This window comes from Rissa tridactyla, chromosome 1 (genome assembly GCF_028500815.1).
Source record: "Rissa tridactyla isolate bRisTri1 chromosome 1, bRisTri1.patW.cur.20221130, whole genome shotgun sequence".
Taxonomy (NCBI): domain Eukaryota; kingdom Metazoa; phylum Chordata; class Aves; order Charadriiformes; family Laridae; genus Rissa; species Rissa tridactyla.
This window is the reverse complement of record NC_071466.1, coordinates 156932163-156958465: the sequence shown is the minus strand read 5'-3', so window position 1 is coordinate 156958465 and position 26303 is coordinate 156932163. Positions and strand designations below refer to the sequence as shown.

Below are 26303 nucleotides of genomic sequence, written 5' to 3'. Positions count from 1 at the left end.
CCTCTGGCTCCTGCAGCAAACAGCACTGTCCTCATTGTTTACCCATATGATGGCTCTCCATCATGTCTTTGGCCAGCATGGAGACCTTTCTTCTCACCCTCATTCTTTTGTTTCTCCTGGAGCTTTCACACATGTAGACATTTCCATTCATGCTTCATTCTGATCAGTCTTTGCATTTATGTGTCAAATAACTAAAACATCACAAGGTGGTTAAAAAAATGTAACAGACATAGTATCCCTTTGTTCAATCCCAAACACCTGGGCCTGAACGTACGTCTCCGTGGCTGAGAATTTCACTGGTATTTTGGTTATTTTTTCCCTCCTGTGCTGGGAAGATGGAATGCTGGAACATCTGCACCCTCCTGAGATTGCACACACGCTGTCTGAATTTTTAAAGTGGAAACATAATGGTATGGATCTGGCAGCCTGGATCATGCATCTTGTTCAGCAGATGCCAATAACGGCTGTAGCTGAATATTAGATATTATTAAGAAGAAGATGTAAAATAAGACTGTGAAATAGCATATGTTGGCTGGTAGCAAATGTCTTCCTGATGCTTGGAAGCACGAGATTCGTCATGGGAGTTACACGCTATTGCAGCATTGCTGCCAGCTCAGTGTACGCATTTCAGAACAGAAGGATTTTGGGAACCTTCATGAGAGAGACAAAAAACATCCCAGCATCTTTGCTGGCTTTCACCACCACCAACACACTTGAGTAGTAAAGGTTGACATATATACTTCTAGTCAAGAGCACATACCTATCGTAGCTCAGATTCACTGGCCAGAGATTTGCTGCACGGTAAGGTCAGGATCACTGCAGTGGTTGAAGCCACGAATGCTCCCTGCAGTTTGGTACTTGGTCAGGAAATTTAGAAGGATGAAGCGAATGAACAGGCCGCATTTTTTTCATGGTGCTGGCACCTGAGTTGGCTTCACCTGGCCTATGAGGGGCCTGGTGGCTGTAGTGCCCAAGCCCGGCTCATGACTTTCCAGGGGATGGCAAAAAGCCTTCCATGGGCGCTGGTGCTGCAGGACCTGCCCCCCAAACCTGTCTGCTAAAATCTTGCTGGCGTTGCAATGGGGATGCCTCCCCAGTGCCCTCCCTCCATCTCCCTGGGGTCGTCCCCACAAGAAGGGACGGGCAAGCAGCATCACTCGTGGCGGGCAGCCCCTGTGGAGGACCTGTAGGTGCCACAGGACCAGCACAGGTCAGCGCTGCGGCACCCCACCTGCAGCACTTCCTTCTGGGGGTGGAGGCAGGTGGAGAGGGATCTGCCTGTGCCCGGAGAGGAGGAAACCTGGCTCCTGGGAGGTGGATCCCAAACCCACAGCACAACATAACAGAAGGGAATGACACAGTCAGAAGAGAGGAAAAGTCTGCTCCTCCGTGCCTGAGACACTGCAGAGGTAAGAAAGCTTCACTCAAAAAAAAAAAATCTAATCGAGCCTTGGCTTAGAAGTGGGGGAGTATCTGCTCAGTCCTATGTCATGTGCGTAAGCTCTCTGACTTTACTGACAAAATTCCCAGCTGATTTCTTGGGCATCATTTCATACTGTGTGCCCATCACTGCCTCGCAGCCCTCCAGTGTGGGGTCACAGCATCCTTCTGCCGGGTCCCAGCAGCAGTTTCATTGTGCTCTCGGTAGCTTCCTGCTCTCTCGCTATTTTCCCCGCCAGCAGCAGCTTTGTCACTGAGGTTCTTTTGTCTCATGTAATTGGTATTTAGTATTTTCAGTGGGATTTACAAGTGGCGAGAAACCCGTGACTCCCAGAAGAGACATGATAGACACTAGCTGCTCCATCAGGGCAAACGGGGCTGCAAATATTTGGGATGAGCAAACCATGGGTTCAATAGGAACCGTTAGGAGATTTACTGAAGCGTTGCATCTAAATCTCTGTCTTTTGGACATAAATGCTAGACCAGAGCATTCAGTGCCAGAGACTTACCTGAACAGTGACTTCTTGTCTGCTTATGGATGAATGAATTTTGCTCCTGCTGCCCCCATACTCTGGAGATAGGGAGACGCAGATGCCGGCACAGATTTCTGGTGTTATTTGAGATGCTATAGCAGGTATCCCACCTGCTCACCCGCTGCTATTTGAGAGCAGTGTGGATGCCGTATAGGTGTTTTCCTCTATCCTGAGGCTTCTGGGGGTGTCTTGGCTACTGTGGGGTGTCGGAGATCGCATTTCACCCTTCTGCTTGAGCACCTGAGCCTCACCAGCGGTCCTGCACAGCAATGCCAGAAATTGGGGTTTCCTCCCCTTTTCTGGAAAAGATGCAGCGCTTCCCAGAATGGTGGCACGTGGCCCAGAGCAGCTGAAAGCCAGTGAAATGCTCCAGCACCTCTCAGCAAAACTTAGCAGAGTATCCCAGCATCAGGATGTGGGGGGCAAGAGCCCAGGGCTTGATCCTTGTCCCGGGCATGCTCCAGCCTGGCCTGCCAGCCCCTTGGACTGTGCCCATCACAGGCTTCGGAGGACAGTGGCTGTTTAACCAAACACAGGTGTGATGTGGTAGCTTAGGGCAGAATGTGTTTGCAGGTCCCTAATCGTAAAGGAACAGAAAAGGAGAAACACAGATCCCCAGATTTTGTTATTGCAAAGCCCTTCGTGATTCAGCCACACAGTAAAGCTTTACCTCTTCTCGTGGGCTCTTCCAGGCACCTTGTTTGGTTGCTCTTGAGCCAGTTCCACTTGGAAATGGTCCCCAGCTGGTGGCACCGTGTGCTGCTGGCAGCTCTTGCTGCCTCCGAGGACGCTGCTGAGAGAGGGTTGTAAGCAAGACCCTACACATCCTCTTGGACGCTGGACTGTAATGATCTGTAACAACAAGGTCAGTGCTCGTGACCTGACCGACTAATCTGCCATTAGCCATTAATGACGTCCTTATGGCTGTACCTCGGTATAATGCTTTTAAGGTATCCAGCCTGGGAGTACTGTAACTCTGCACTTTCCGTGTTCATGCTGCCCTCTATCTCAGCTGGGGTTTTGTATCTTTCGTTAGGTCCTCTCGGTCATCAATTCCCTCAAGCTTTCACCGTACTGCAGCCTCCCCCATCACTGCTGGGTGGCCGTGAATGCTGCCTGGGCCAAGTCCAGCACTCCCGAAGGGAGATAATCAGAGGAGAGGATGTCCCTCAGAGGAGAGGCCCCCACCCCAGTGCCTGAGCTTGCACTCAGCAGGAAATCTTGTGGGTTAAAGCAAGCAGCACGCTTAATCCCTGCCCTGGGACTAAAATGAATTTTTCTGACCAGGAAAAGTGGCTGCTATCAGGTCAAGGGATCTGGCGCCAGAAACCAGAAACACTGGCGGGGGAAGCCAGCCCTCCCCTGTTGCAATCCAGAACTCACGGCTGTGTTTCTTGCTGACCTGAGAGGATGGGGATTAGCGCGGCGGGGTGTGAGGCAGAGGATCAGGTTTGCAGTGGGAAGCACTACGCTGTCAAGGTGCAGGCTGGGTGAGGAGGAGGTTGGTGCTTGCCTCTCACTAGCCATGCCTTCCCAGGGCAGCCGGGGCTAGGGGAGCAGGCTGGGCCACCCTGCTCCTCGGCACGGCTCTTGCTACCCACTGGCTCTGCCTCAGTGGGCGCTCCCATAAGGCTGAGCAATTACAGGGTGAGACATCTCTACCACCCACTCAGCCCCAGCTTCCACGGGGTAGCAATTTCTGCCTCCAACAGGGGCAACACGCTGCTGGTCACGTCATGTCTTGGCTCTTGGAGATGCCTCTGCATTTCACTCATCTCCGGGCTGGGGAAATGGTCACACATACTCTTGTGTTAGGGGTCTCCAGTCTTCCCTAAGGCAGTCCCTGGACTTTCCATAAAAACAGCCAGTGCAATGCAATGTTTGATATCTGTCAGTTCAACTAACTTGCCTTCTGATGTTTCTATGTATTTTTCACCAAAAAACACTATGGGAAGGGACATGTCCTAATAGCTGCCTGAAACTAACACACGTGTGAGCACATCTGAATGTTTCCACTCCAGCGCGGGAGGATGCTTTGCTGGCTTATTGCTCAGATGGCTTTGTGGCTGTCCAGAGGTTTCACAGCTAAATCCCAGCCTTGCCCAGCAGTGACGGCGGACCCCAGTAGGAGCTGAGATGGCCACTGCACGAAAAGAGGCAGAAAATGCTATCAGCTTGGAGGAAATCCACATGGAGAAACAAGAACCCCCAAAAGGTGAGTTTGTATTGGCAGGACTAGAAATTTGGGTCCTCATTTAGTCAAGGTAGAGGGAGGTTCCCCAGTCCTGGCACTCCAGCTACCTAAAACCTCTGTACATGGAGCCAGAAGCATCAGCTTCACGCTGCTCCTTTCCCATCACAGCTACCAGACTGGTGGCTGCTACCTACAGCAGTGGGAAGAGCTGGCTGTCTTGGTTTTTCTCAGGCCTCCGCTTTGTGTAAACGTTTTATTATACCTGTAATTCAAGGATTCTTTCATTTGGGATAGTTTATTTTTAAAAAGAAAAATGTATTTTATTTCAAAAGCATTGTGAAGTGAAAGAAAATGTAGAAAAGCATAAAAAGAAAAGTTCTGCATCTGAAAAAACAAAATAATAAAATTTTATCCTGAAATTCTGCAGTAAGTTCTGTTCCATTTCAGAGGTAATGTCTTAGTTGGGAGATAAATGGCCTGACAGAAAAATTTATGTAGCTATGACTTTACCTAAATAAGAGCTTAAAAGTGCACATATACTGAAAGCTTTCTGCAGGTCTGTTTATAAAGTCATCCCAGCCCTGGTCTGGAGATGCTTCATTTCCTCCTCAAATTGGTCAGAAAAGTCAGGAATAAAGGTTTAGGAGATAAAACCGAGCCCAGAGTCCCTGGTTGCGCTCGTCTTGCAGGGCTTGGACCTGGGGCAGCCCCCAGCTCATACCGCCCGTGCTGGGAGTGGGCCTGTACCCCAGGGGCGCAGAGGGGCTGACGCTCACAGGAGTTTGGGCAGGGGAAGGAAGTATACCATTGCCCAGATGTAGCACCAGCCATGGGTTTCTGAACCACGTGGGGCAACTCAGTACAAGGCTGTCCTTCCTCCATGCCCAGCTTGTCCTCTCCTCACCTGGCTACTCTTTCAGCAACCCCGACATGCCCGGCCACCAGCATGCCCAGGGGTTGGTCAGTGGACACACAACTGGTAGAGGTGTCCAGCTTTTTTCCTGGTGAGGTCCCACAATAGCATGAAAAATGTTCACATTTCATAGAGAGGAGGTACAATTTGACTGCTGGTGTGGTTTTTGTCTCTGTCTTTCCTTCCCTTTGGTGTTCAGGGCAGAAGACGTTTACAGTGGAAGAGGCTGTGGAAACCATTGGGTTTGGGAGGTTCCACATCATGCTTTTCCTGATCATGGGCAGCACTGGGGTAGGTGTCTGCAGCCATCTGCACTGTCCTGGAAAAACACTCTTCTCATTTTTCACACGTACCTTCTCAAGCAGGATTTCTGCTGTTGTCATCTTTGTCCAAAATCAATATTGGCTAAAATTGATATCAGACCTATTTCAGGGCAAAGCTGAGCAGGTTGGCCCAGAGCATCCTGTCCTGGCCCCTGCCTTGGTGCACTGATGGGACGTGTCTTCAATAGTGCCTGAGATTTAAGTTCAGCCTCCCAACTGCATTTTTCACACCATCCACAGGACACCCAAACCCTGTGCAATCTAGCATGGGAGGCCTGTCCTCCTCTCACCCTTGGCTATCTGAAAAATTTCCTAACTGCCAGGGTCTTGGCCTACCTTGTGTGGGAACTGAGGCAAAAGCCTGGGGCCAGGCTGCAGTAAAGATGTGATGGCAACATATCCACGAGGATCATTGCAGCTGAGGTGTAAGAGCCTGGAGCTACGTGTAAATGATAGGCTTATTTCTTAACTGAAGCCAGCTGCTGGGGCAAACAGCCAAAGGAGCAATGAAGTTTTTAATCAAAAACAGTTTTAAGAGGTCATCTTTGTGTTAGATTCAAATTCACAGCTGGGTACCTAACCAAGCAGCTTGGTTTCCAGAGGTAGTGGAAGACCTTCCACTGGCAAGCTGGTTAGGAGTCTCCTCTGCAAAGGATGAGTATTTCCAGCCTTCCTAGATACACAGTGTACCCAGATGCCCACTTTCTAGCTGCACCTTTCTCCCCTCCTCTTCTTGTTTCCAAGTGCTCACGCCTTCCAGATCAGGCACAAGGTCTCAGACCACCATGGCTTCATAGGGCTGTTTTGACACAGTGGAACTGCCATGGCTCCAGGCTTGGTAGGACTGAGGGACTTTCCCCTGTGGGTTGCTTGTGGCTTCCCATCTTGCTAATGTGTACACTCATTCCTGAAGGTGGCTGAAGCCATGGAGATCATGCTAATAGCTGTTGTGTCCCCTCTCATCCGATGCGAGTGGCAGCTTCAAGACTGGCAGGTGGCTTTAGTGACAACGGTGAGTGACTTGCATTCCCTGCATACGGGTCATCCACTACATGAGCATTGTGCAGGGAACCACCACAGGTTTTGTAAAGTACATTTCCCAGTGGATCAAATAAATTCCTAGGGCCTCCTCTCAGGGACAAGAACAGTACAACTGTAGAAAACTAGAAAGCAAATTGACGAGAGCAAACGTCTGTGTCCAGAGCTATAATGCCAAAACAAGCCCCCACTTCCATATTCTTATTTTGAAGTCCTTGCCATCCAGCCCTCAGCTTTGAGGGTTGAAGCAGTGAGTGCCTACATAGAGGAAGTCAACCCCTGAAAGCCATCTCGCTCATGGTTCTGGGCACTGCAGTTCATCCTGCTGCTTGGAAACCATTCAACTCACCCACGGTTCAAAGAGCAGAGCTGCCCAGTGCTGCCCAAAGTGGGCCCTCCACAGCTGTGTTTCAATTCCCCGTAGATGGTGTTTTTTGGCTACACGGTCTTCAGCATAGTTCTTGGGCTCCTAGCCGACAGGTATGGCCGCTGGAAGGTGAGTGAATGAGTGAACATGTCCTTTTCCCAAGCCCCATGGAAGCCATGCACCCATCTGGGCCTGCAGTTTGATGACCCTAATTTTGACCCTTTTGCAGATTCTGCTGCTCTCGTTTCTCTGGGCAGCCTATTTCTCCCTGCTGACCTCGTTTGCCCCATCCTACATCTGGTTTGTGTTCCTGCGGGCCATGGTAGGAGGTGGCGTGTCGGGCCACGCACAAGGGTAAGGCTGTGCTTCGCTCCTCGTGGCACAGGCAGCCACAAGCCAACCTTCACGGTGGGGTTAGCGGAGGCGCCCACGGACCCAAGGGGGCTGAGTTCCTGGGGTTTGCAGCAAGAAAGGCCATTCAGCTCATTTTGGCTTTACCGTGGCAGAGCACCCGGTTTCCCTCGTGTTGAGCCTGATAAGCCATGGCTGCGCTGTGACCGGGAGAAGACAGCAGGGAAGGGGCCTCCACGGGGGCTGGAAGTGGAAAGGGGAGCGAATTCCCACACCGCCTTAAAACAACACACCGTTCTGCAATTTCACAGAATCCTGGTTGATTGACCTAAATTGCAGTTCCCAAGGACTCCCCAAGCCCAGGAATAGAGGGGGCAGCTGGTTTACATTAAGCCAGTGACAGAGGGATTATTAAGCACGTATATTATAAAAACAATTAGACAGGTAACAGATGAGCAAAGGCTGCTTCCTCATAAAAAAGTCACAACAATTCTGCTTAGGTAGCAAATTCTTCTTGAACTGATGTAAAACGTTCCCACTTAAATGAAACTTTTTGCCCTGTTGGGGAGGAAAGGGGGACGTGGAGCCAGAGAGGAGAAATTTACAATATTAACAACCACTTCACTAGGAGTCCGGCAAAATAAATTATTTCTTTCGACTCTCTCGGGGAGTCAAATGCAACATTTCAGCATCTTCCATGGTTCCTTGGAGCCTGGTTTCCTCCTGCCCACACAGGAAAGCCCCAAACTGGATGCGTTGACCCAAGAGCCCTTTGCTGAAGCGAAGGACAGGAGGGAGAACAGGAACATAGGAAGTTCCACCTAAACATGAGAAGGAACTTCTTTACCCTGAGGGTGGCAGAGCACTGGAACAGGCTGCCCAGAGAGGTGGTGGAGTCTCCAACTCTGGAGACATTCAAAACCCACCTGGACGTGTTCCTGTGTAACCTGCTCTAGGTGACCCTGCTCTGGCAGGGGGGTTGAACTAGATGATCTCCAGAGGTCCCTTCCAGCCCTATGATTCTATGATTCTATGAGAGTGGTGCTGTTGGGAGGAGAAGGCACCATGTGCCTGGGTCACACAGACACCAAGCTCCAGGGGATGCCTCCCTCGCAGGAAGGCCCCTGTTCCCTGGCCATGGAAGCTACAAATCACCCTAATGAGGATGGAGGGAAATTGAGTATTTTATAAAACACTTCAATAGCCGAGACAGAAGGAGCCAATGTGGGTCTCTCCTCACTCCCCTCTCTTTCCAGCCAGGGAAGCACAATTCACACCTGTGAGCCTGAGAGATGCCAGTGCCAGACCCTCCCCCAAGGGCTATCCAACCATCGGATAAAAAGTGGAATGGGCCATTTTCTTCATTTAGTGAAAAAAGATTCACTAAAAATGTCCACTTCTGTGGCCTGTGCTGACACCTCAGTCACCCCACAGGACCTTCCCGTAGGTTTCCTGATGCACAGACTGCAGTGTTTACCTGCCTGTATCCTACAGCCATGGCCTGGAAGGGTTTCACGCTGTCCATCTCCCTTACATGTAATTTGGTGCCTGCCCAAGTGAAAGGTATATTGAGCAGGGATCCCTCAGTGTCTGGGAGCTCAGTGGTGGAAGAGGGATGGTACTCTGTCTACAGGCAGCAACGTCCAGCACAGAGTGAGCTGAGCTGAACTGCTATTGATTAGTATAGAAATTCTCTTGGTTGCTGTATTTCTGCATTTTTTCCCCTTTTTCTGCAGGCTTATCATAAAAACGGAATTTTTGCCTACCAAATACCGAGGATACATGTTGCCCTTATCTCAGGTAAGACTGAGCACGTTACCGTTTTTCCTAGCCCCAAGTCCCGGGAGATTTGTCCCACTGCCATTTGGAAGCCAGGCCTCCAGCACATCAGCCTTTTCCCCAGAGCATTCAGATTTGTCTTAGCCCGAGCGAATGCCTGCTGCCTCCTGTGCCCTGGAATGTGGCGACTGCATTAGTAAACGTGTACACAGGCAGCTGCCTGCAGAAGAGAGGCAATTTCTTCTCAAAGAATTGTATGCTCCATACGTTGCGTGGGGACTTTGAGTGATGGCTGACACCCAGCCTCTCGGTTGCCCTATCGATAACCGTGCTGCCTGCTCTAATGGGGCCAGTGCCAATGGGCTTTCTGGCAAGCCCTGAGGCTAGTGGCACCACCAGCCCCCTCCAGGACTGCACTCATCCCTCCTCTCTTTGGACTTGTTTAATAACAATTTATTAATAGGGCGATTCCCAGATGAGGTCCTAATCTGTGCCTTTCACTGTCCCTGCTCAGGGCTTTGCGTGGGATAGGGCTACCAGATATAGTCCCAAATTTGTCCTGAGATGTGCTGGGAGGGTTGTGACCGCTTGCTGGGCAAAGACCAGAGCAAGAGTGACTGGGGTTGTTGCTTACTTCAGATTTCTATGGTGGGCACTTGCTGCATGTGCAAATGATCTGTGGAAGCCTCATTGAGCGCACAAATTCATCTGATTGTTGAACCAAGAGCATTTGTATACGGTCTTGGTGGCAGGGATAATTTGCTTTTCATTACTGCCAGTTTGATCCCAGGCCTTCATTACCAAAGTGTCATCAGAAACACAAAGGTTTATAAAAAAGAACACTCTTGTATTTCTCCCCAGAAATTTGTTATTTCTGCCCGCAGATTACTCATGAACTTGCTGTGGCTTTTATGTATTTGTTTGTGCTTTGTGTTGGCTGAGCTCCCTTGGGTGGACCCCTGGAAAGGGATGCATCTTCTCATGGCAACAAGTGAACTTTGGGGAGCAATGTACTTGCAGATCAGGGGCCAGATTCTCCATTGGTATAACTTGGCATTGAGTCCTCTGGAGACCCACCAACTCCCAGCAGTGGAAATCTGGCTTGCTTTTGCTGTCGATGCTTGTAAATCTGCTGCTTCCCAGCAGATATTTAGACAAGAGGAAAATTGAGGGGGATGAGTATTAGTGGAGAAGTGACTGGAAGGACAAAAAAAGGGGCTTTAAGCACAATGGTAGCCACAGCTAGTTATATGTTTTCATCTGGAGCTAATGAAGACTATCTTCAGCTGTCCCTCCCCAGATTCTTGTCTTTCTTTCCCTCTTTCCTTCAATCCAAGCTCCGCTTCTCAGACAGACGCAGGATGGCTAAGGGTGAACCGCAGTGCTCCCCATAACAGATCCCCACCTATCTGTGGAATCAGACCAGAAGGGAAGAAAACAGACAAATCGTTGCCATGTGTTCATATTTTAACCCCTTCCTTTCCCTTGGAAAGGTGTTTTGGTTGGCAGGATCCTTGTTAATCATTGGGCTGGCATCGGTGGTGAACCCAACCATTGGCTGGCGATGGCTGATCAGAATTGCCTCCATCCCTGGCATTCTTCTCATCCTGGTGTTCAAGGTAGGAAGAGCTCCACTCCCTGCCGCACCGCCACCAACCTGCCCTGTCCCCAGGCACCAACAGGCATCACCCTCTGACCCCTCACAAGCCTGGGGTTGTCCTCGTGGCCTCCTTTTGCCGCTGCAGCCCTCTCACCTGAGCAGCTTGGGAAGGTCCTTATGGCCTGCGGGGGCGGAAACTGCAGACCAGCTGCTGCGGAGGTGTCACCCTGTGGGAGATGGCTTGCTTTTGCCTTGCTTTGCGAAGTCTCTGGCTTTGCTGCCCTGCTGCGGCCCTCCAGCATCCCGGGCTCCACTGTCCAGGCTGCCAGTGGTACCCAGAGACCACGGTGATGGGTCAGGCATCTAGAGGAAAACAGGCTAGCCAGGATGTGCAAAAAATCACAAGTAATATCTTCAGTCTAGTGCTGGCCACAGCACACTTTCTTAAGTCTTTACATTGGCTAGGGCTGAGGAAAGAAGCCTCGGTAAATGGTTCACAGAGCAAATGGGTGTCAGGGTCAACCGCGGCTTCCCCAGGTTTAGTCACGCTTCAGAAATATCAGCCTTGGACATGAGGACCGTCTTATTTCTGAGGAGTGATGTGGAAAATCCCTATTTATGGTGCTCGTGGGCACTGCAGCGCTAAGCTATGGATGGTGCAAATTGTGGGGATGTGAAATCCCGTCCTGCAGCTGAACGAATGCACAAGTCCATCTGGGGTGCTACCTGGGCAGTTAAATGCAAGGTCGCTGTGAATGTCCACTCGTATAACTTTGATGTTTGGAATCCCTGATTATTTTGCAGGAAAAAAATGGTAGCACAAGTTTTTAGTCCAGAAGGAAAAAAAGACACAGTCAGCATCTGTACCTTTAAAAAAGGAGTTTTTAATTCATATGTCAGTGATACACATGCAGTTGTTTATAATTTAATAGAGCCATCATTTAATGAAAAGGTATTTTATTTTGGAAAGAGGACCAGGGGCGGGTGAACATTGCAAATGCTAGCGATGAGTGAGTTTGTCCCTAAATTTCATCCATGTCATCTTTTTTTTTTTAATGGTCTTGTTGAGTCTTCCAAGACTTTTGCTTAAGTGACACATGCCTCATCCCGTTTTAGAATTTCAATTAATTAAGGGTTGGTTTTTGTTAAACCTGTGTCTTTGCCTGCCACCTCTCATGAGTGCTTGCCACAGACAGCTCGGTAGCAGGCCTCTGGCAGCTGGACCAAGAAACGGGTTTGTTGGGCAGAGTGAGCCCACTAACACGGGGCATGGAGAGCTGTGACATGCAGGGGTGGCCCAGGGCATGGCTGGGGAGGAGGACAGACAAAAGGCTGCTCCAGCTCAGGCAGTGCCCTGTGCTAACCTGGCCAGGCTCCTGGACACGATGGGAAGCTGTGAGTAGGGTTGCGTTAGACAGAGGGGTACAGAAAGGCTTTATGACACAGCTCTGCTTTCAGTTTATCCCAGAGTCGGCGCGGTACAACATCTTCACGGGAAATGTGGCGGCTGCCATGGCCACGCTGCAGAGGATAGCCAAGATGAACGGGGCGGTGATGCCCGAGGGGGTGCTGAGGGAGCCCACCAAGGTAAGCCAAGCCCGCGGCGTTGCCCAGCCCCTCCATCCCGGACAGGGCTGCCGGCCTCTGGGCTTCGGGAAGGGAGCGGGACTGCCAAGCACGTCTCGCTCTGCCTCTCTCCCCCTCCTCCCCTGGTTTCTTTCCAAACAACTATTGAATGTGATGATGAAGATGTCATTTTTCTTTTGGCGACACAGTAATCTTGGATGTCAAAGAGGAATTGAGTTTTCTGCCTTTTTCTTTTTTTGGCTTTCTTTGTGTTCGCTGAGAAAAAAATATCATGCTGAGAAAAGATTTGCTTCCTTTACCACAAAAACAGTTCCTGGAAAAGTGCGTTCTTCCTTATTGCCCATCCATCCCCCTGGGGTGTCCCCTGTTCCGTGAGACCCAGGAACTGCCCCTCGGGGTCCCTCTCAGGGTCTTGGCTGGTCAGGCTGCAAGGGTCCCTGCCATGAGGTCACCCACCGCTCCCAGAGGCTTCTCCCAGCCCTTGGCTGGGCTTGTCCACTGGGTCTCAGCACACCAGGTCCCTGAGTGTGGAGCCACGGACCGGCAGAAGAGTGTCAAAGAAGAAGAGGCCGTTTCAGAGCTACCACCGTTTGCACCTGTGAGCAGCTGAGGAGTTGAACACTACTGGGCCAAAAAGCACGTGTGGGTGTTGCAGGCAGGGCAGGAGAGGAGCTGGGGGCCAGGTCCCCCCCCCACAGGCTGCTTCCCTTTATCCCCAGTTTGGGCCCTGCCAACTGCAGGGTGGGAGGACTTACTCAGGTGGCTCCTTTGATCCCCAAGATATAAAGATTGGACAAATTATTGTCTAGGGCCTCAAAATTATTTTCCAGCTCTTTTAAGTCCCTTTCCTGGACCTCTTTGCTGCTTATTCAATCCCACAGGCACCAAGCATTGTCCTTAGCAATTCATGCAAGATGGTGCTATTGTATTGGAATTAATTAGGATTAAAGCTTCCCTGTAGTTTAATTGAATTTATGTAATGGACCCACATTGGCTGTGGGAAGGATTTTTTTGTTAGTTGTGCGCCCTCTCAGGCTTAACCAATGATGAGGAAAATGACAATAAATCCAACCCAAACCATCCCTGTGAACTGGTCTCCCCTCGGTGGTGGGATGCTGGGGCAGCTGCCGGCTCGTGGGGAGCAGCGGGGCTGGCAGGGCCCCCCAGTGCTTGCTTGTCTCTCTGCTCACTGGCATTTCAGGCCTCCCAGCGAGATGTATGTGTCCGCAAACTTGCTCCACAGGCAGACACGCGGACACTGGGTCCCTTGTCCCCAGCACGTGGGGCAATGGGATCTGCCAGCAGACCTGGCAGTGCTGGCCCCCAGCAGCAACCAGGTCCCCCTCCGGCAACGTGATGCTCATGTTGGGGCCGGACTGCTGGGGGCTGGGGGATCCTGTGGGGGCCAGGAGTGCTCAGGGTGTTCTCTTCTCCTCCCCTCCATCCTTTGCAGCTTGTATTCCTGTGGGCATCCTTTGGGAAGAGGGGCTTTCTTCTGTGGAGGGCTGATGGGGTGCTGTGTTGCACCATCTGTCAGTCTGTCCATGCCATCGGCAGCCTGGGGTGAGGGCAGGGGGTCCTGGGGTGCCAGCTGCTGCCGCAGAACACTCGCCCCTCTATAAAAGACGCCTTTCTAAAAACTATTTCTCTCAAACAATTTGCAGGAAAGGAGAGGAAGATTCAAGGACCTCATACACCCCAAATACCTCAGAACCACTTTGCAGATATGGATCATATGGTAAAAAAAAAAAAAAATAATTTATTGTCTTCTCTTGCTTATCAGCTCATTCTCTCATTTGAACATGTGCAGGGAACAGAAGTTTCCCATTGACTCTGCCATTACAAGGCACCACTTCTGCCTCAGGCAGTGGTTGCAGATCCTTTGGCAGCTGGAGGAGGGAATATGTGGGTGTGGGTCACCATAGGCTTGTCCTGATCTCAGCCCATGCCTCACAAACCCTGTGTCGGTTGGTGTTAACACAGGCAGAAAAAGGCTGGACATCCAGGATGGGGCAGGCCACCATGAGTCCTTCCTCAGGACAAGGAGGCTGAGGGAAGGTGGGGTGGGAGGCAGGCGAGAGCGGCAGGAGCGAGCCCACGCCTGCCGGCAGCGTGCCCTGACCATGTGCCTTCCCTTCTTGGTGTAAACTTGTTCTTCCCAAGAGGAGGACAAAGGCACCACCTTTGTGGGCCAGCCAGTGTATCAGTGAAATAGGGCTCCAACAGAAAGTCATTAACTGTTACCAGTGCCGCTGGCTGGGGAAAATTAAGATTGAAGAGAGATGGGTTTCATATGCAATGGTCCTGGTAGCTGTATGCAAGGGTAATACATGTTTCATTGACTTTGCTGTCTGGAATGGAAATGTATAAATAATGGGTCCGTGGGAACTCATTGACCCACAATGTTGCTAAGTCAGGCCTTGAATTTTTTATGTTTTTTTCCCCTCAACTTATATGAGTGTTATGAAATATCTTTCTTTTTGTTTTTTAATCCTCCTTTCTCTCCTAGTCCCCCCCAGGAGTCGCTGGCGTGTTCTCGGGTTTGCATTCCCACACCCCCCGTGCCCTGAGCATCCCCCGCCTCCCCAGGCAGCTCGGTTCCTAGCCCAGATTGCTGCTCGTTTCTGAAACTGCCCGGGGGGGGGGATAAAAAAGTGAAAATTACTCCTCGGCCTGCTTATGATTAGGCGTATGCTGAATTACTTGATAATGACACAGCCAGGACGCCATCATCAACTCTGTGTTCCTGACAGCCAGCCAGGGCGCAATGTGAGCCTCTCCAGTCAGTTAATGTAAACTCCTTCCGAAAATCCCTGGGTAGAAAGGATAAGGATTAAAAAAAAAACCTGGACAGTTGCTTCATGTGAGCTGATGCTGAGACTCCCTGCTCAGCGCCTCCCCCCCACCCCAGGCAGCGAATGGTTTGGAATTCGCTTACAGCCCTGCGTGAGGAAAGGGACCAAAGGGGCATGTTCTGCCCAGCCTGATGGCAGCAGGTCACCTGTTGCAGAGCAAGAATCAGCACTAAGGGACAAGCAGAAAGATGAGCTATGAGCTGGAGTGAGGTCCTCCGAGGAAGAGAGGTGCATGGATATAGGTGGTAGCGGTGTGTGCCATGCATGGGGTCACCAGTGACCTGGTGGGTGCCTCAGTCACTGCCAGGCTCAGGCTAGGGGGGTCCATCATGTGGAGCTGGTGTGTGCAGCGGGGGTCCCAGGGCACCCAAAACCTGCTGCATTTCAGTTTCCTCACCTTCCCTGTTGTGTTCACTGCTCATTGCAGTGTTTCCCCCTCCAGGTTTGGCATAGCTTTCGCTTATTACAGCGTCATCTTGGCCAGCACCGAGTTACTGGAGCGGGACGTTGTCTGTGGCTCCGTGGCACCACCGGTGCAGGACCCTGGCGATGACTCCAAGGAGAGCCGCAGCCCCTGCCACTGCCACTTGTTCGGACCCGCTGCCTACCAGACCATGATCATCAGCACAGTCGGAGAGATCGCACGTAACCTCTTCTCCCCTGCCTTGCCCTGCCGGTCCCTTTTCACAGCCAGACGATACTCCCCGCAAAGCTTTTAGCTGTGCATGCACCTGGGGACGTGCCAGTGGTCAAAATGTCCTCAGCATTGCCGGCAAAGTGCCAGGCACAGGCTCTTCAAATGGAAGGTCTGGGGCACAGGCCATGGGCTGGTGGCATAGGGCAAGGGAGGGCATCGCTCCCCAGGTGAATAATTCAGCTTCCGATGGCAGCACGGGTCCTTCCAACAGCAGCGCCAAAAGCCTCCTTTGCAGTTAGTACATACTGACAGCCTTGGTTGGATTCCAGGGGAAAATTGCTCCTATTTTACCAGAACCAAGCCTGGCTTCCCAAATTCCCAGACCTGTAGTTTTGTAAAGTCATAAATAAGCAAGGATTGCAAATAGTCGCATTGATGTAACCGAATGCACCATGCAAGCACCCTACTTTCCAAGAGCTGGTGGCCTCAGGAGCAGGTCCTGTTCTAAGCACTACAGTAAAGGACAACTACGCGCTCAGGGAACCCGCAGCAAACCAAAATGCTCCCTGGTGCAGCCTGTTGGGGAGCACTGTGGGGGTGGCTGGATGGCCCAAAGGCACCCACATGGCACCCTTGAGAGAACTTGGTGCTGTGTGCGGGTCTAGTATTGCAGCACTCCTGGGAGGTGAATATTTTCCCTTGTTCATGTCTCAGCAACTGAGCTACAAAGTGACCGCGTGTTGGGTCCTGGGCTGGCACCAGTCCAGGGATGCATCCAGGTGCCAGCTTGGCTCCCAGCTCATGGAGAGGACTAAGCCGGATACACTCTGGATCCCACTGTATGGCTGGGCCACGGACAGAGGGAACGAAACCACCCAGGCCTGTGGTGCTCAGTGGTGTCCTGCCGTAGTACAGCAGGGCAATTTCAGAGGACAGGCTCCATCTGTCCTCTGTGGGGAAGGACAAATTAAAAAGGGACATGGTGGCAAGCTACAGGGTTTGGGTACAGGAAGGGAATTATAGGGTTTGTGCATTTTGTAGAGCATTTATTAAGCTCTGGGGATGCAGAGAGGTGTTTTTGAAGCACACTGCATAAGGTCTATCAAGCCAGACAATCATTGCAGTTAGGTCATCTAACATTTTACAGTTTTCTTTTTTGTCTCCAGTAAATCCTTTGAACATTCTCAGCATCAATTTCCTCGGAAGGCGCCTGAGCCTGTGTATCACCATGGGATGTACGGCGCTATTCTTTCTTCTCCTCAATATCTGCACCTCAAGGTAGTCTCTCTCAGCATGGGAGGGCTGTTGGGAGGGCGTGCAGTGCTGTGGGCAGAGGTGGTGTTCTGTGGTATCACAGAATCACAGAATGGTTCGGGTTTGAAGGGACCTTAAAGATCATCTAGTTCCAACCCCCCCCCCCATGGGCAGGGACACCTCCCACTAGCCCAGGCTGCTCAAAGCATCATCCAGCCTGGCCTTGAAAGGTCACCAATTGGTCAGGCCAGTAATTCTTATATACCTGAACCCCCCCCCCCCCGACTGGTTCCCTGCACTTCTCGGGAAAACTGTGGCAGCAGATGCTGTGGTGCTGGGGTGCACAGGGCAACTCACTCCTCACCCACGTGGCTTCCCCTAAGCGTACAACAAGCTGCTTTCTAGTGCAGTTTGGAAAATTAAAAATGATGTGAAGAAGACCATCCACCAGAAATAAGTAATATTTTTCTTGCATTCTCTTTCCGCCCCCTTTTCTTTAGTTTTTGGCAATGTTACATGTGTCTCTTCTGATTTGTAGAGTCAGGCTCCTCTAACTCGTAGAGCTTCAAGGGAAGGGCTGCCATGAGTGCTGTAATTATCAGCTTGATTTGTGAGGATGTGCAAGAAAGACACCCCCCCTCAAGCTTGCAGAGCTTAACAGTTACTGAAAATCAGGATGGCTTCAAGCTGAAGTTTCCTCTAAACTGGCTGGTAGCCTGATGGCTGCTCGCCAGCGGTGTACAGCCCTGTGGGCCACTAGCCTTGGAGGCTGGCTGAAATACTTGGGAGCTGGAGTGGGAGGCTACAAATAGTCGTTAAACTAAATGAGCCCCTGTCAGGAAGCTTACAGTCATTCACTAAGGCATTGGCCTCTGTGCTGCTATTATTGTTCTTTTCAGTTTTTCCCTGAAGTTGAGCCTGCCCATCATATCTGCTTGCAACAGTTTTACAGAGGAACCAAAAACAAGGGCTGGGCTGGAAGACTTGGCCATAAAATGCTGAAATCACCAGCCAAACTTCTATGGTCCTGTTCAGATCATTCCCTCCAGCCTTCAACACTGGCCTAAAGGAAACCTAACATGCAATAGGCCTTTGTCAAACATGCCTAAAGAAAGATTATACTTATCAGCAATCAACTTTTCCTTCTGCTTGCCCTTATATTAAGCTGGTAAAAGCCTTAGCACAGTGCCTGTATTGGGTTGCATCTCTGCTGATCACCGTCCAGTGACGCTAACTCTCTGCACCACACGGCTTTCTCTCCAGCACAGGCATGATTGGGTTCCTCTTCATGCTGCGGGCCTTGGTTTCAGCAAACTTCAACACCATTTACATTTATACAGCAGAGGTGGGTCCTCCTGAGAGTACGTTAAGCTGCTCTGGGGCATGAAAGGCCATTTGCCTGTACTCAGGAAGGCTGCCATATTTATTGAGTAGTTAAGAGTCATCTTCCTTGAACTAAGTATCTCTTGCTTCCTGGCCACACTGTTTTCATATGCAAGATCAGGGAAGGAATCAAAACTAGCTGGAGATGACAAGAGCGGGTGGAAGAGGAATGCTCTACTGAGCCACCTGTTGGTCAGCTACTACAAAATGTTATTTTCGAGGATGTTGTGTACCATCTTCCAAAAGCCACAATCTTTCCCCTCCCCAATTCCTGCAAAGTTAGAAAATAGGCTACCACTGAATTGAACCTGTGCTGGCACTTAAGGGACTGATGTAATAGATGAGGTAGCATTTGAGGTTATATATAAGATTTTTTTCACTTAATGGAAATTGCTGTCTTCTGTCCACAAATAGTTTTATACCTTCAGAGAGCTTGTCCTTCAGACAATTTTGGATCCATGAGTTCTGTGGGTTAAGTATGCATTGTTGAGGGTTTTTGTTGTTCTCTTTTAAACAATTGTGTGGAGTTAGATGTATTGCCTCATAGATTGAGTAAAGTGATAAAAAGCAAACAGAAGTAGCTCCCTGTGCTGGCCTGATACTTCTTTTAATAGCACACTATAGTATTTAAGCATGCACCAGGTTTGAATAAATACCAGCATTTTAATAGTCCTGAATTGGATGCTGTTGATGTAAAGACCGTTCCTGCAACAGCCATATCGTAAACCAATACTACTCACAATTTAATCAACGATCAAAATTAACTTGGAAATCCTCCTTCCAACCACGTGCCTGGACTCCTCCCTAATTACCTTACCTTACCTTACCTCCATTGGCTTGGTGCAGCAAAGCATTTAACCAAAGGCTTACATCAGTATCCTTGCTAAAGCTAAAGTCTATTGATATCAACAGGACTTAACTAAAGTTAAACAAAACACATGCTTAATGTTTTATTAGCGCAGGTGTTTGGGAGATGTGAAAAAGAAAATACACAAAGCACATTCTTCTAAGCCTGGAGGTTTCTTACCGGGATCTGTTTTTCTTTTTCCTCCTTCTAAACAAAAGTGCTGTTGATACAAATAAATAGGCAGTCATGAAGGCTGCAGACAGTATTCTTTCTTCCTGCTTTCCAGATACAGGGCCTGGCAATATAAATTGAATTCTTCCTTTAGCACCCAGCCTGTCCTCTGTGACTTTGATGTGAGCTGCCCAGAACAGCTGGGAGAAGGCAGTGGGAGGGAGAGGAGGGCAAGGAGCAAACAGCAGGACGATCGCATCCAGCATTGATTGATTGTCCCTAAAACTTTAGTTGGGGCAAAAAATGGCAGATTTCTAATGGCACAAACGGGAACCAAAGGAGCCTTTATTTCTTTTCACATCTTAAACCACTAGCTGCCCTTGATAATGTAAGGGGTCTCTCTGAAGAAAAACTTTAAGAAAAATAAGGACACGTATCACAGATTATCATTGCGCTAATCCGATTTCTTTCTGTCCTGCTTTAGGTTTATCCAACCACAATGCGAGCCCTGGGGATGGGAACAAGTGGGTCATTGTGCCGCGTTGGAGCTATGGTGGCCCCATTTATATCACAAGTAAGAGACTGCTTGATAGTGGTTGGTAAACATTGTGCCAATCATTGCTATCAAATATACAGAGAGACGCCCCCCAAGTTCACAACAACATCAACAAAAAACCACTGGAGAGATGTATTCAATTCCTTTCCCCCCCAGTTCATTAGTTCTTTAGCTGATATTTATACAGAGTACTTAATGCAGCCTTTGCCAGATCCAGACCTGCAAAAATCTCTTCCCAGAGCTTAGCTTGCTGCTATTTGTTACTTTCTGAAAGGTCTTACATTCACAAGACATTGTTTTTCTATTGTTGAGTCTCTCAGGTGTTTGTGACCTTTTGTCTGCTCTTTAATTCCTAATTAACTGCCAGCCCCCCATACCACTGAGCTGATGGTTGAACCCTTCTTCTGCCTGCAGGTTCTTATGAAGGCTTCTTTCCTTGGGGCCCTGTGTGTCTCCGCATCTGTGTGTGTCGTGTGTGCAATCTCTGCCTTCACGCTGCCCATCGAGACCAAGGGCAGGGCACTGCAGGTTTGTATGACCACCCCAGGACCTCCTGTGTGTATCTACGTGCTATTTAGAAACCAGCATTCAGCCAGCATCCAAAACAAACTCTCCTGAGAGGGTTCGTAATCCAAAATAAAGGCCTGAGAGGCAAGCACAGGAGCGTGCTTTTGCAGCAGCTTAAAGCACTGTCACCCCAGTTGCCTAAAGCTCATTTCTCATCAAAGCACAAACCAGAAGGCCTGTCCTAGCCCCAGCTCCCTCATGCCAGCATGTTAGCTTCAGCTAACCCAAGCCCCTCTTTGCTTCTATCTCCAGACCTGACGAAGTTGCTGCTTCGCAGGCACATATTCTGTTCCGCCTGTGCTGTAGGGAGAGAGGACGGCGGATATAAGTAATACCTTAAAACTACTAAAGCCCTTTCTTCATCAAATTCACGTTGAAAGCCCCAGCTGCATCAGTCTGTTACCTAAGCCCTTGTGGCTAGCGCTTCCTAAAAAGCAATCAGCCAAAACACTAAGCACAAAGATTAAGGGGCGGAGGGGGAGGGAAGTTTAAATTCAGACAGCTTCCCATGCAGAAGTCTCGTTAGTTTAATTACAGGAGGTGGTGAGCAATTCTGCAATTCCTCGATTCAGTCATACCAGCACGGAAATTTCTCACGTCACGCATGCAGCATGCCCACAGCACACTGCCTGTTATTTTGCAGTCTTACCTGTGTCAACCAGAAGACCACGGGCTAAATAATCCACATTCTTCAGCAGCCTAGAGCAAGACCGATGTTTGACCAAAATGCTTTATGTGGCCTTCAGAACCAGACTTTAAAAAAAACATACATACAAACACACACATATATACACACACTTAACTTCATTGGGTCACATCTTTTAAGGTTTCCCCAAGGTGCATGGGACAATTAATCTTGGGGCTTTCAGAAAAGCAACATGTTAATCATTGCCTGCTTCATCAAATGCTTGTCTTTAAAAAATGTTTGTCTTTTATTTCTTTTATGCCATTTAAAATACCTATATGATATTCTATAAAAGACTGGGGAAAAAATAATCAAAATTTAAGTAAGGAAGCGGTCAAAGCAACTTATTCTTCCCTTGTGGGTGAAATTCAACCCCACGCACAGAGGCCAGAGAGCCCTTCAGGCCTTCAAATGGTTGGATTTACAATAATTACTAAGCAAAACACTTCATTAAAACTGCTTTAGACATAAAAGGAAAGCTTTGATTCTGCTACAGTTGGATTAACTTTAGCTAGCAGTGGTCAAGATAAATGGGAGTGTAATGATTCCTTAATAGTATCCCCCCTTTTCCTGGGGACTTAACTCAATAGCATTATTATCTTCATTGCTACAAATAAGAGTTATAAGCTCCAGCTGCTGGCCTTTACACAAACAAGTCAAAAGGATGGAAAATTAAAAATCTGCGGAACTGGTTGTGTACTCAGAGAAGCCACCATTAGATCTTAAATTCAACTTGCTAACTCTTATCTCGTGCTCATTTCAGAGATTACGTTTGTGTAGGCCGTCATTCAGGGATTGCTGAACGTATTGTCCAAAGGCCTCACACAGTACAGGCATCCAAGCCATGCAAAAATTTAGACACATAATGTAAAACCTCTTTTAACATAGCAATATTTAGTTCTGTGGTTCCAGGCAATAGATGTGCTCCTTAAAGATAGGTCTAAATGAACCAGCTAAATAAGAAGTATATAAGTAAATTTTTGTGAAATCTAGATAACGACATTTAAAAAGCGTATCTGCTCTTGTTTCAGTTTATTATGACAGCATCAGTCCTCTCAAAGCAGTCATGGGATTGCCTATCAGAGGAGAGACCTTTTGGACATAGCCAAATGCATATTATTTTCCCCTGTATCCGTTTCTGTTGGTTTTTCATGTGCATTTTATTAATTTTATGTCTTTTTTTTCTTTTCCCTTTTTAGCAAGTAAAATGAAAGTGAGCGTTTGATGTTGGATTGGGTAGGAAAGAAAAATAAACCTTTGGAATCTGTCATTTCCTGTGAGCTGCATTTGATGTTGATTGCTTCTCCATACCATTTCCATTATTAAAAATTGTTACTGAACAGCATAAGAGCTATGATTTGTATAGGCAAATGGCAAATTTCTCAAGGACGTTCCCTTTCTTATGATTCAAGAAATAGATGCCTTCTACCTGTCCTGTGAAGTGAGATGAAGGCTCTTTACTACTAGTGCTATTACTAGTGACATTACACACACAGAGAAAAAAAAAAAGAAAAAAAGAAACCAAAAAACGAAAAAGGGAAACAGCCACCATTCAGTGGACTGATGCAAAGGGGGGAAAATACATAAAGTAGATACAGTTTTTGCCACAGCAGCTTGAAAGAATAGAGTACTTCCCTTTAAAGACAATTTCTGAAGATTCTTAGACATTCAAGACCACAAAATGAAAGCCGAGTCAGATTTTTCCAGTGGATTATTTAAACAGAGACATTTTCAAACAGTTTACAGCAGACAGATAAGTAACTGGACTGCAGGAGTACATCTACACTGCTCTCCCCAGAATTTTCCACTGGGAGAACACCTTGAACGTGAAGCTGTGTAGGTGTCTTAACTTCAGCTCGAAATGCACTAAGCCTCCTAATAAATCTGTGCTCACAACTTACGGTTCAGTGAAACACGCAGTATCTTCCTCTGGAAGCACCGTTAAACTTGGTGGCAGTGTCTCTAGGTGACAGGGTACTTAAGACTCCTAGGCATTGTTAGATCTTTAAGACTTCAAATGTTGCAATGGCAGTGCCTCTTATTTCTTAAGCCTGTGCTACTGTAGTGCGCACTGATCACGCCTGTTTTGTTAGAATGATTTCCCCTCACCATCCTGTTGGGCTCCTTCACCTCTCTTCCTTTTTTTTCCTGGGTGTCTGGGATGGTAAAACTCCTGCTACAGGCAACTCTCTTCAGGCAGTAAGAGCTTTACACAAAAAACCAACAAACCCAAAATAAAGCAAACACACTCCCAAAAAATAAGGAAGGGAAAAGGGAAAAATAAATGGTTACTCTGGGCAGCTTAAAAATTAACCACGTGATCATGGCAGTATCTCATCTGGTGAGAAGCAAAAAAAAGGGCCTTTTTCTGTGTGCATATGTACACAGCAAGGAGGCACAAGCAGCACTTGTGTCTCGTCTCTTCAATGATCTCTCCGCAGCACCACATCAGTGCGACACAGCAAGTCAAAAGCAGGCTTGCGTACGCTCAGATGTCTTCACAATTCCACCTGCAAAATTCTGGCACAATCGGAGCTCAATTAATCCAAAAGACTGCCTGCTCTCCTGAAAACTCAGTTTTCATTTAAGACGTCATAAATGAAGAGTATAAACCAATCGTTGGAGCAACCATAAACAAGTACTTCTCTACCTCTTCAAGCTCTGAGGGCAGAAAACAACCATCTATATTGTTGTCAGTGCTTCTGGAAAGTAGCAGAACAAGAAGAGGTAATTCTTCCTCACCTTCTGGTGATTTTAACAGGGAAGGTTTGAAGTTCTTTTTTCTTTGCCTCTTCAAACTTGTGTACTTCCAAGTGAATAATGATGCTGGTTGCATTCTGACAACATATTTAGAAATTTCGAAAAATAACAAGGGCCTGTGGACAGAAAGGATGCTTTTTTCCCCCCTCTCTAAACATACACAAAGACTGACTTGACAGTTGCAAGCAAACATCTTTCCCTTTAAGACTTTGACATCGACTCCATTAAACAGAGGCACATCAAACTTGAGACTCCTTTAAACAAAATAGTACAGAAACACCATTGTTTCTTGCCAGTGGTGAGCAAAATAGCGCAATACAAAGTACTCTGTCCTTTCCTTCCTCCATTAAAAACTCTCAAACAAATTATTTTTTTTTTTTAAAGTTCTTTTTAATACACTCTCCCTTACATTTTAAAATTACCAGTAACTTCTTTGGGGGCAACTACACTTTTGTTGTACCAGTCAATATTGCAGGACAATAATATTACACCATCTGTTTTCATGGCTTGTGTTAAATACAGTACAAAGAAATCAAATTATGGCCAGCCACATGCCTTTGGTAAAATTAAAAGTCTGGTGAGATCACATTTTTTTCAAACTCAGAAAGCCACATGTTGAACCCATGTAATGTTTTAAAGTTCAATTCTGTACAAACTTCTTTTCATTCTCAAAGTAAAGTTAAACAGCTGTCACCCCACGCAAGTGGCAATTTCTGTGCTGCTCCAGAAGTACGATGGAAGTTTGGAACTCCAGAAAAGCTCTCCATATGCCTTGATCTCCATTAGATTTGTGTTTCAAACAAGGGGTAGAAAGTCCAGTAAATATCCACAAACCTACAAGTCAAAGCAGTTCTGGTTTTTCCCCTTTTTACAATTAACAGTGATAAATATTCTTAGTTTTTAAAAAACGTTCCGCAGTAACACATACAGCTCATTTAAGCAACTGACGGTCTTCTCCTTTGAGGCGTTTTTTCCGGGGCTGCACAAAGTCATCATCCGAGTCATCAGTAAGTTCTGGATTATCTTTTTCACTCTGGCAGCTGGGTTGTACAGGGAACTTTCTCTCAGGATAAAGGTTGCTTAGAAGTTCTTCAAAGTACGCTTCAAGTTTCATGCCGGCATCGGCCACTTCTGAATCAGGCTGTGGGGTGAATTAACAACATCAATGCATCACAAAATAGCTTTATCCATAGATCACACTAGGTACCTTAGGTGCTTTTGCAAACTACAAAAAATAAATCGGCAGTAAGAATGGCACCTGTGGAACACATGGTCCCAAAGAGCACAAGCCTGCAAAACAGAGGGCAAGGGTGGATATTTTGGCCAACACCCTCAACAACTTTCTTCTCTGATGGATTATCACAGAAGCCTATTGCAAAAGCCATACTGCCTGGGTTCTGAAAGCTGCATAGATTCTAAAAACTCTTAAATCCTGACTTTAAAAAAAAAAAAAAAAAAATAGTTGGGTTATACTGTGAAATACATAGGTATGCCTTCGGGGTGTTAAAGTATTTAGGAACGACTGCTTGAAATGTAAGCTACAGAAATTCTAGCAGACTTTTTTTCATTGCGGTGAAAAATATTACTAGGATAGATGATCATCATGACCTGGAAGACCAGGCAGTCCTGAACTCATTCATAGCCACCATGGCTGATCAGTTTCCTGAAGCGGAGGTCACCATGGCAGGAAGTATCAAAGGTGACGGGATGAGAACCTCACTGGGGCCACTCAGAGAAGCCTTTAATTCCCACTGTAATTCTCTCTCTTTTTGTGGTCCACTCGGTACCTGCATCCCTTTTTCACCATGTGTTCCCTTATGTGCAGTGAGGGATTAATAACAATCACTCAACAATACAACTAGAAATCACAAGGGTGAGTACAGACCTCCCAGAATGAAAATCCCACTCAATTTCAGATTTGAGGCAAGGAGGATTAAACCAATTTTTAAACCAAATGCCCACCATTAACTTCTACGATAAATAATTGTCCTATTCTTTACTTGCTGTCCTGCCATTCAGCTAGCTTGTTTGTTACAATCCTCCTTCCTCCTATGGAAGGATCTCCACTGCATAGTCTTCTAACACCACAGTAGTTTCAAATGTGATATATGGTTTCACTGCAGCCTCACAATCAAAATAAGTTTCATGCAATAAGTTCTTGTGTCGTAAGTTCTACCCCCACTGCAGTTTTCCTGAAAGCAACTAAGCCTACAAAACCAGATAAAAGCATCTAACCTCATTAAATTCAGCACAGTTTTGGAAAATCAGTCTGAAATCGGCCACAAAATCTTCCAGCTTTGTGTATGAATTGGTCACTTCAAGTCTTTTCTTGATGGTTGACAAGTCCATAGGCTTTTTGATTATTTTGTAGTAATCAGGAACCTAAATGGAGAATAGATTTTTTTTTTTTTTTTTTTACCAAATGCAGTCATGTTCATTATTTATTGTTTTATAAACCTTTAG

At 47.7% G+C, this 26303-nt stretch overlaps 2 protein-coding genes across 2 annotated transcripts in view; one reads left to right on the top strand and one right to left on the bottom strand.

Moving 5' to 3' along the window:
* The first annotated feature begins 6865 nt into the window (after positions 1-6865).
* SVOPL (SVOP like) lies at positions 6866-20446 on the top strand. Its single transcript, XM_054198161.1, has 11 exons — positions 6866-6937; positions 7038-7162; positions 8896-8959; positions 10432-10557; positions 11997-12125; positions 13790-13863; positions 15423-15625; positions 16784-16895; positions 18135-18216; positions 19757-19846; positions 20243-20446. The coding sequence occupies exons 1-11, from the start codon at positions 6866-6868 to the stop codon at positions 20444-20446; spliced, it is 1281 nt and encodes a 426-aa protein (XP_054054136.1).
* Positions 20447-22773: 2327 nt separating this feature from the next.
* Positions 22774-26303, bottom strand: part of TRIM24 (tripartite motif containing 24) — a 64471-nt gene continuing 60941 nt past the window's right edge. The window contains exons 18-19 of the mRNA XM_054192835.1: positions 26076-26222; positions 22774-24981 (exon numbers count right to left, since the gene is read on the bottom strand). Of these exons, the coding sequence (XP_054048810.1) occupies positions 24772-24981; positions 26076-26222 (357 nt within the window). The 3' untranslated portion in view covers positions 22774-24771. The remainder of the gene's footprint in view (positions 24982-26075; positions 26223-26303) is intronic.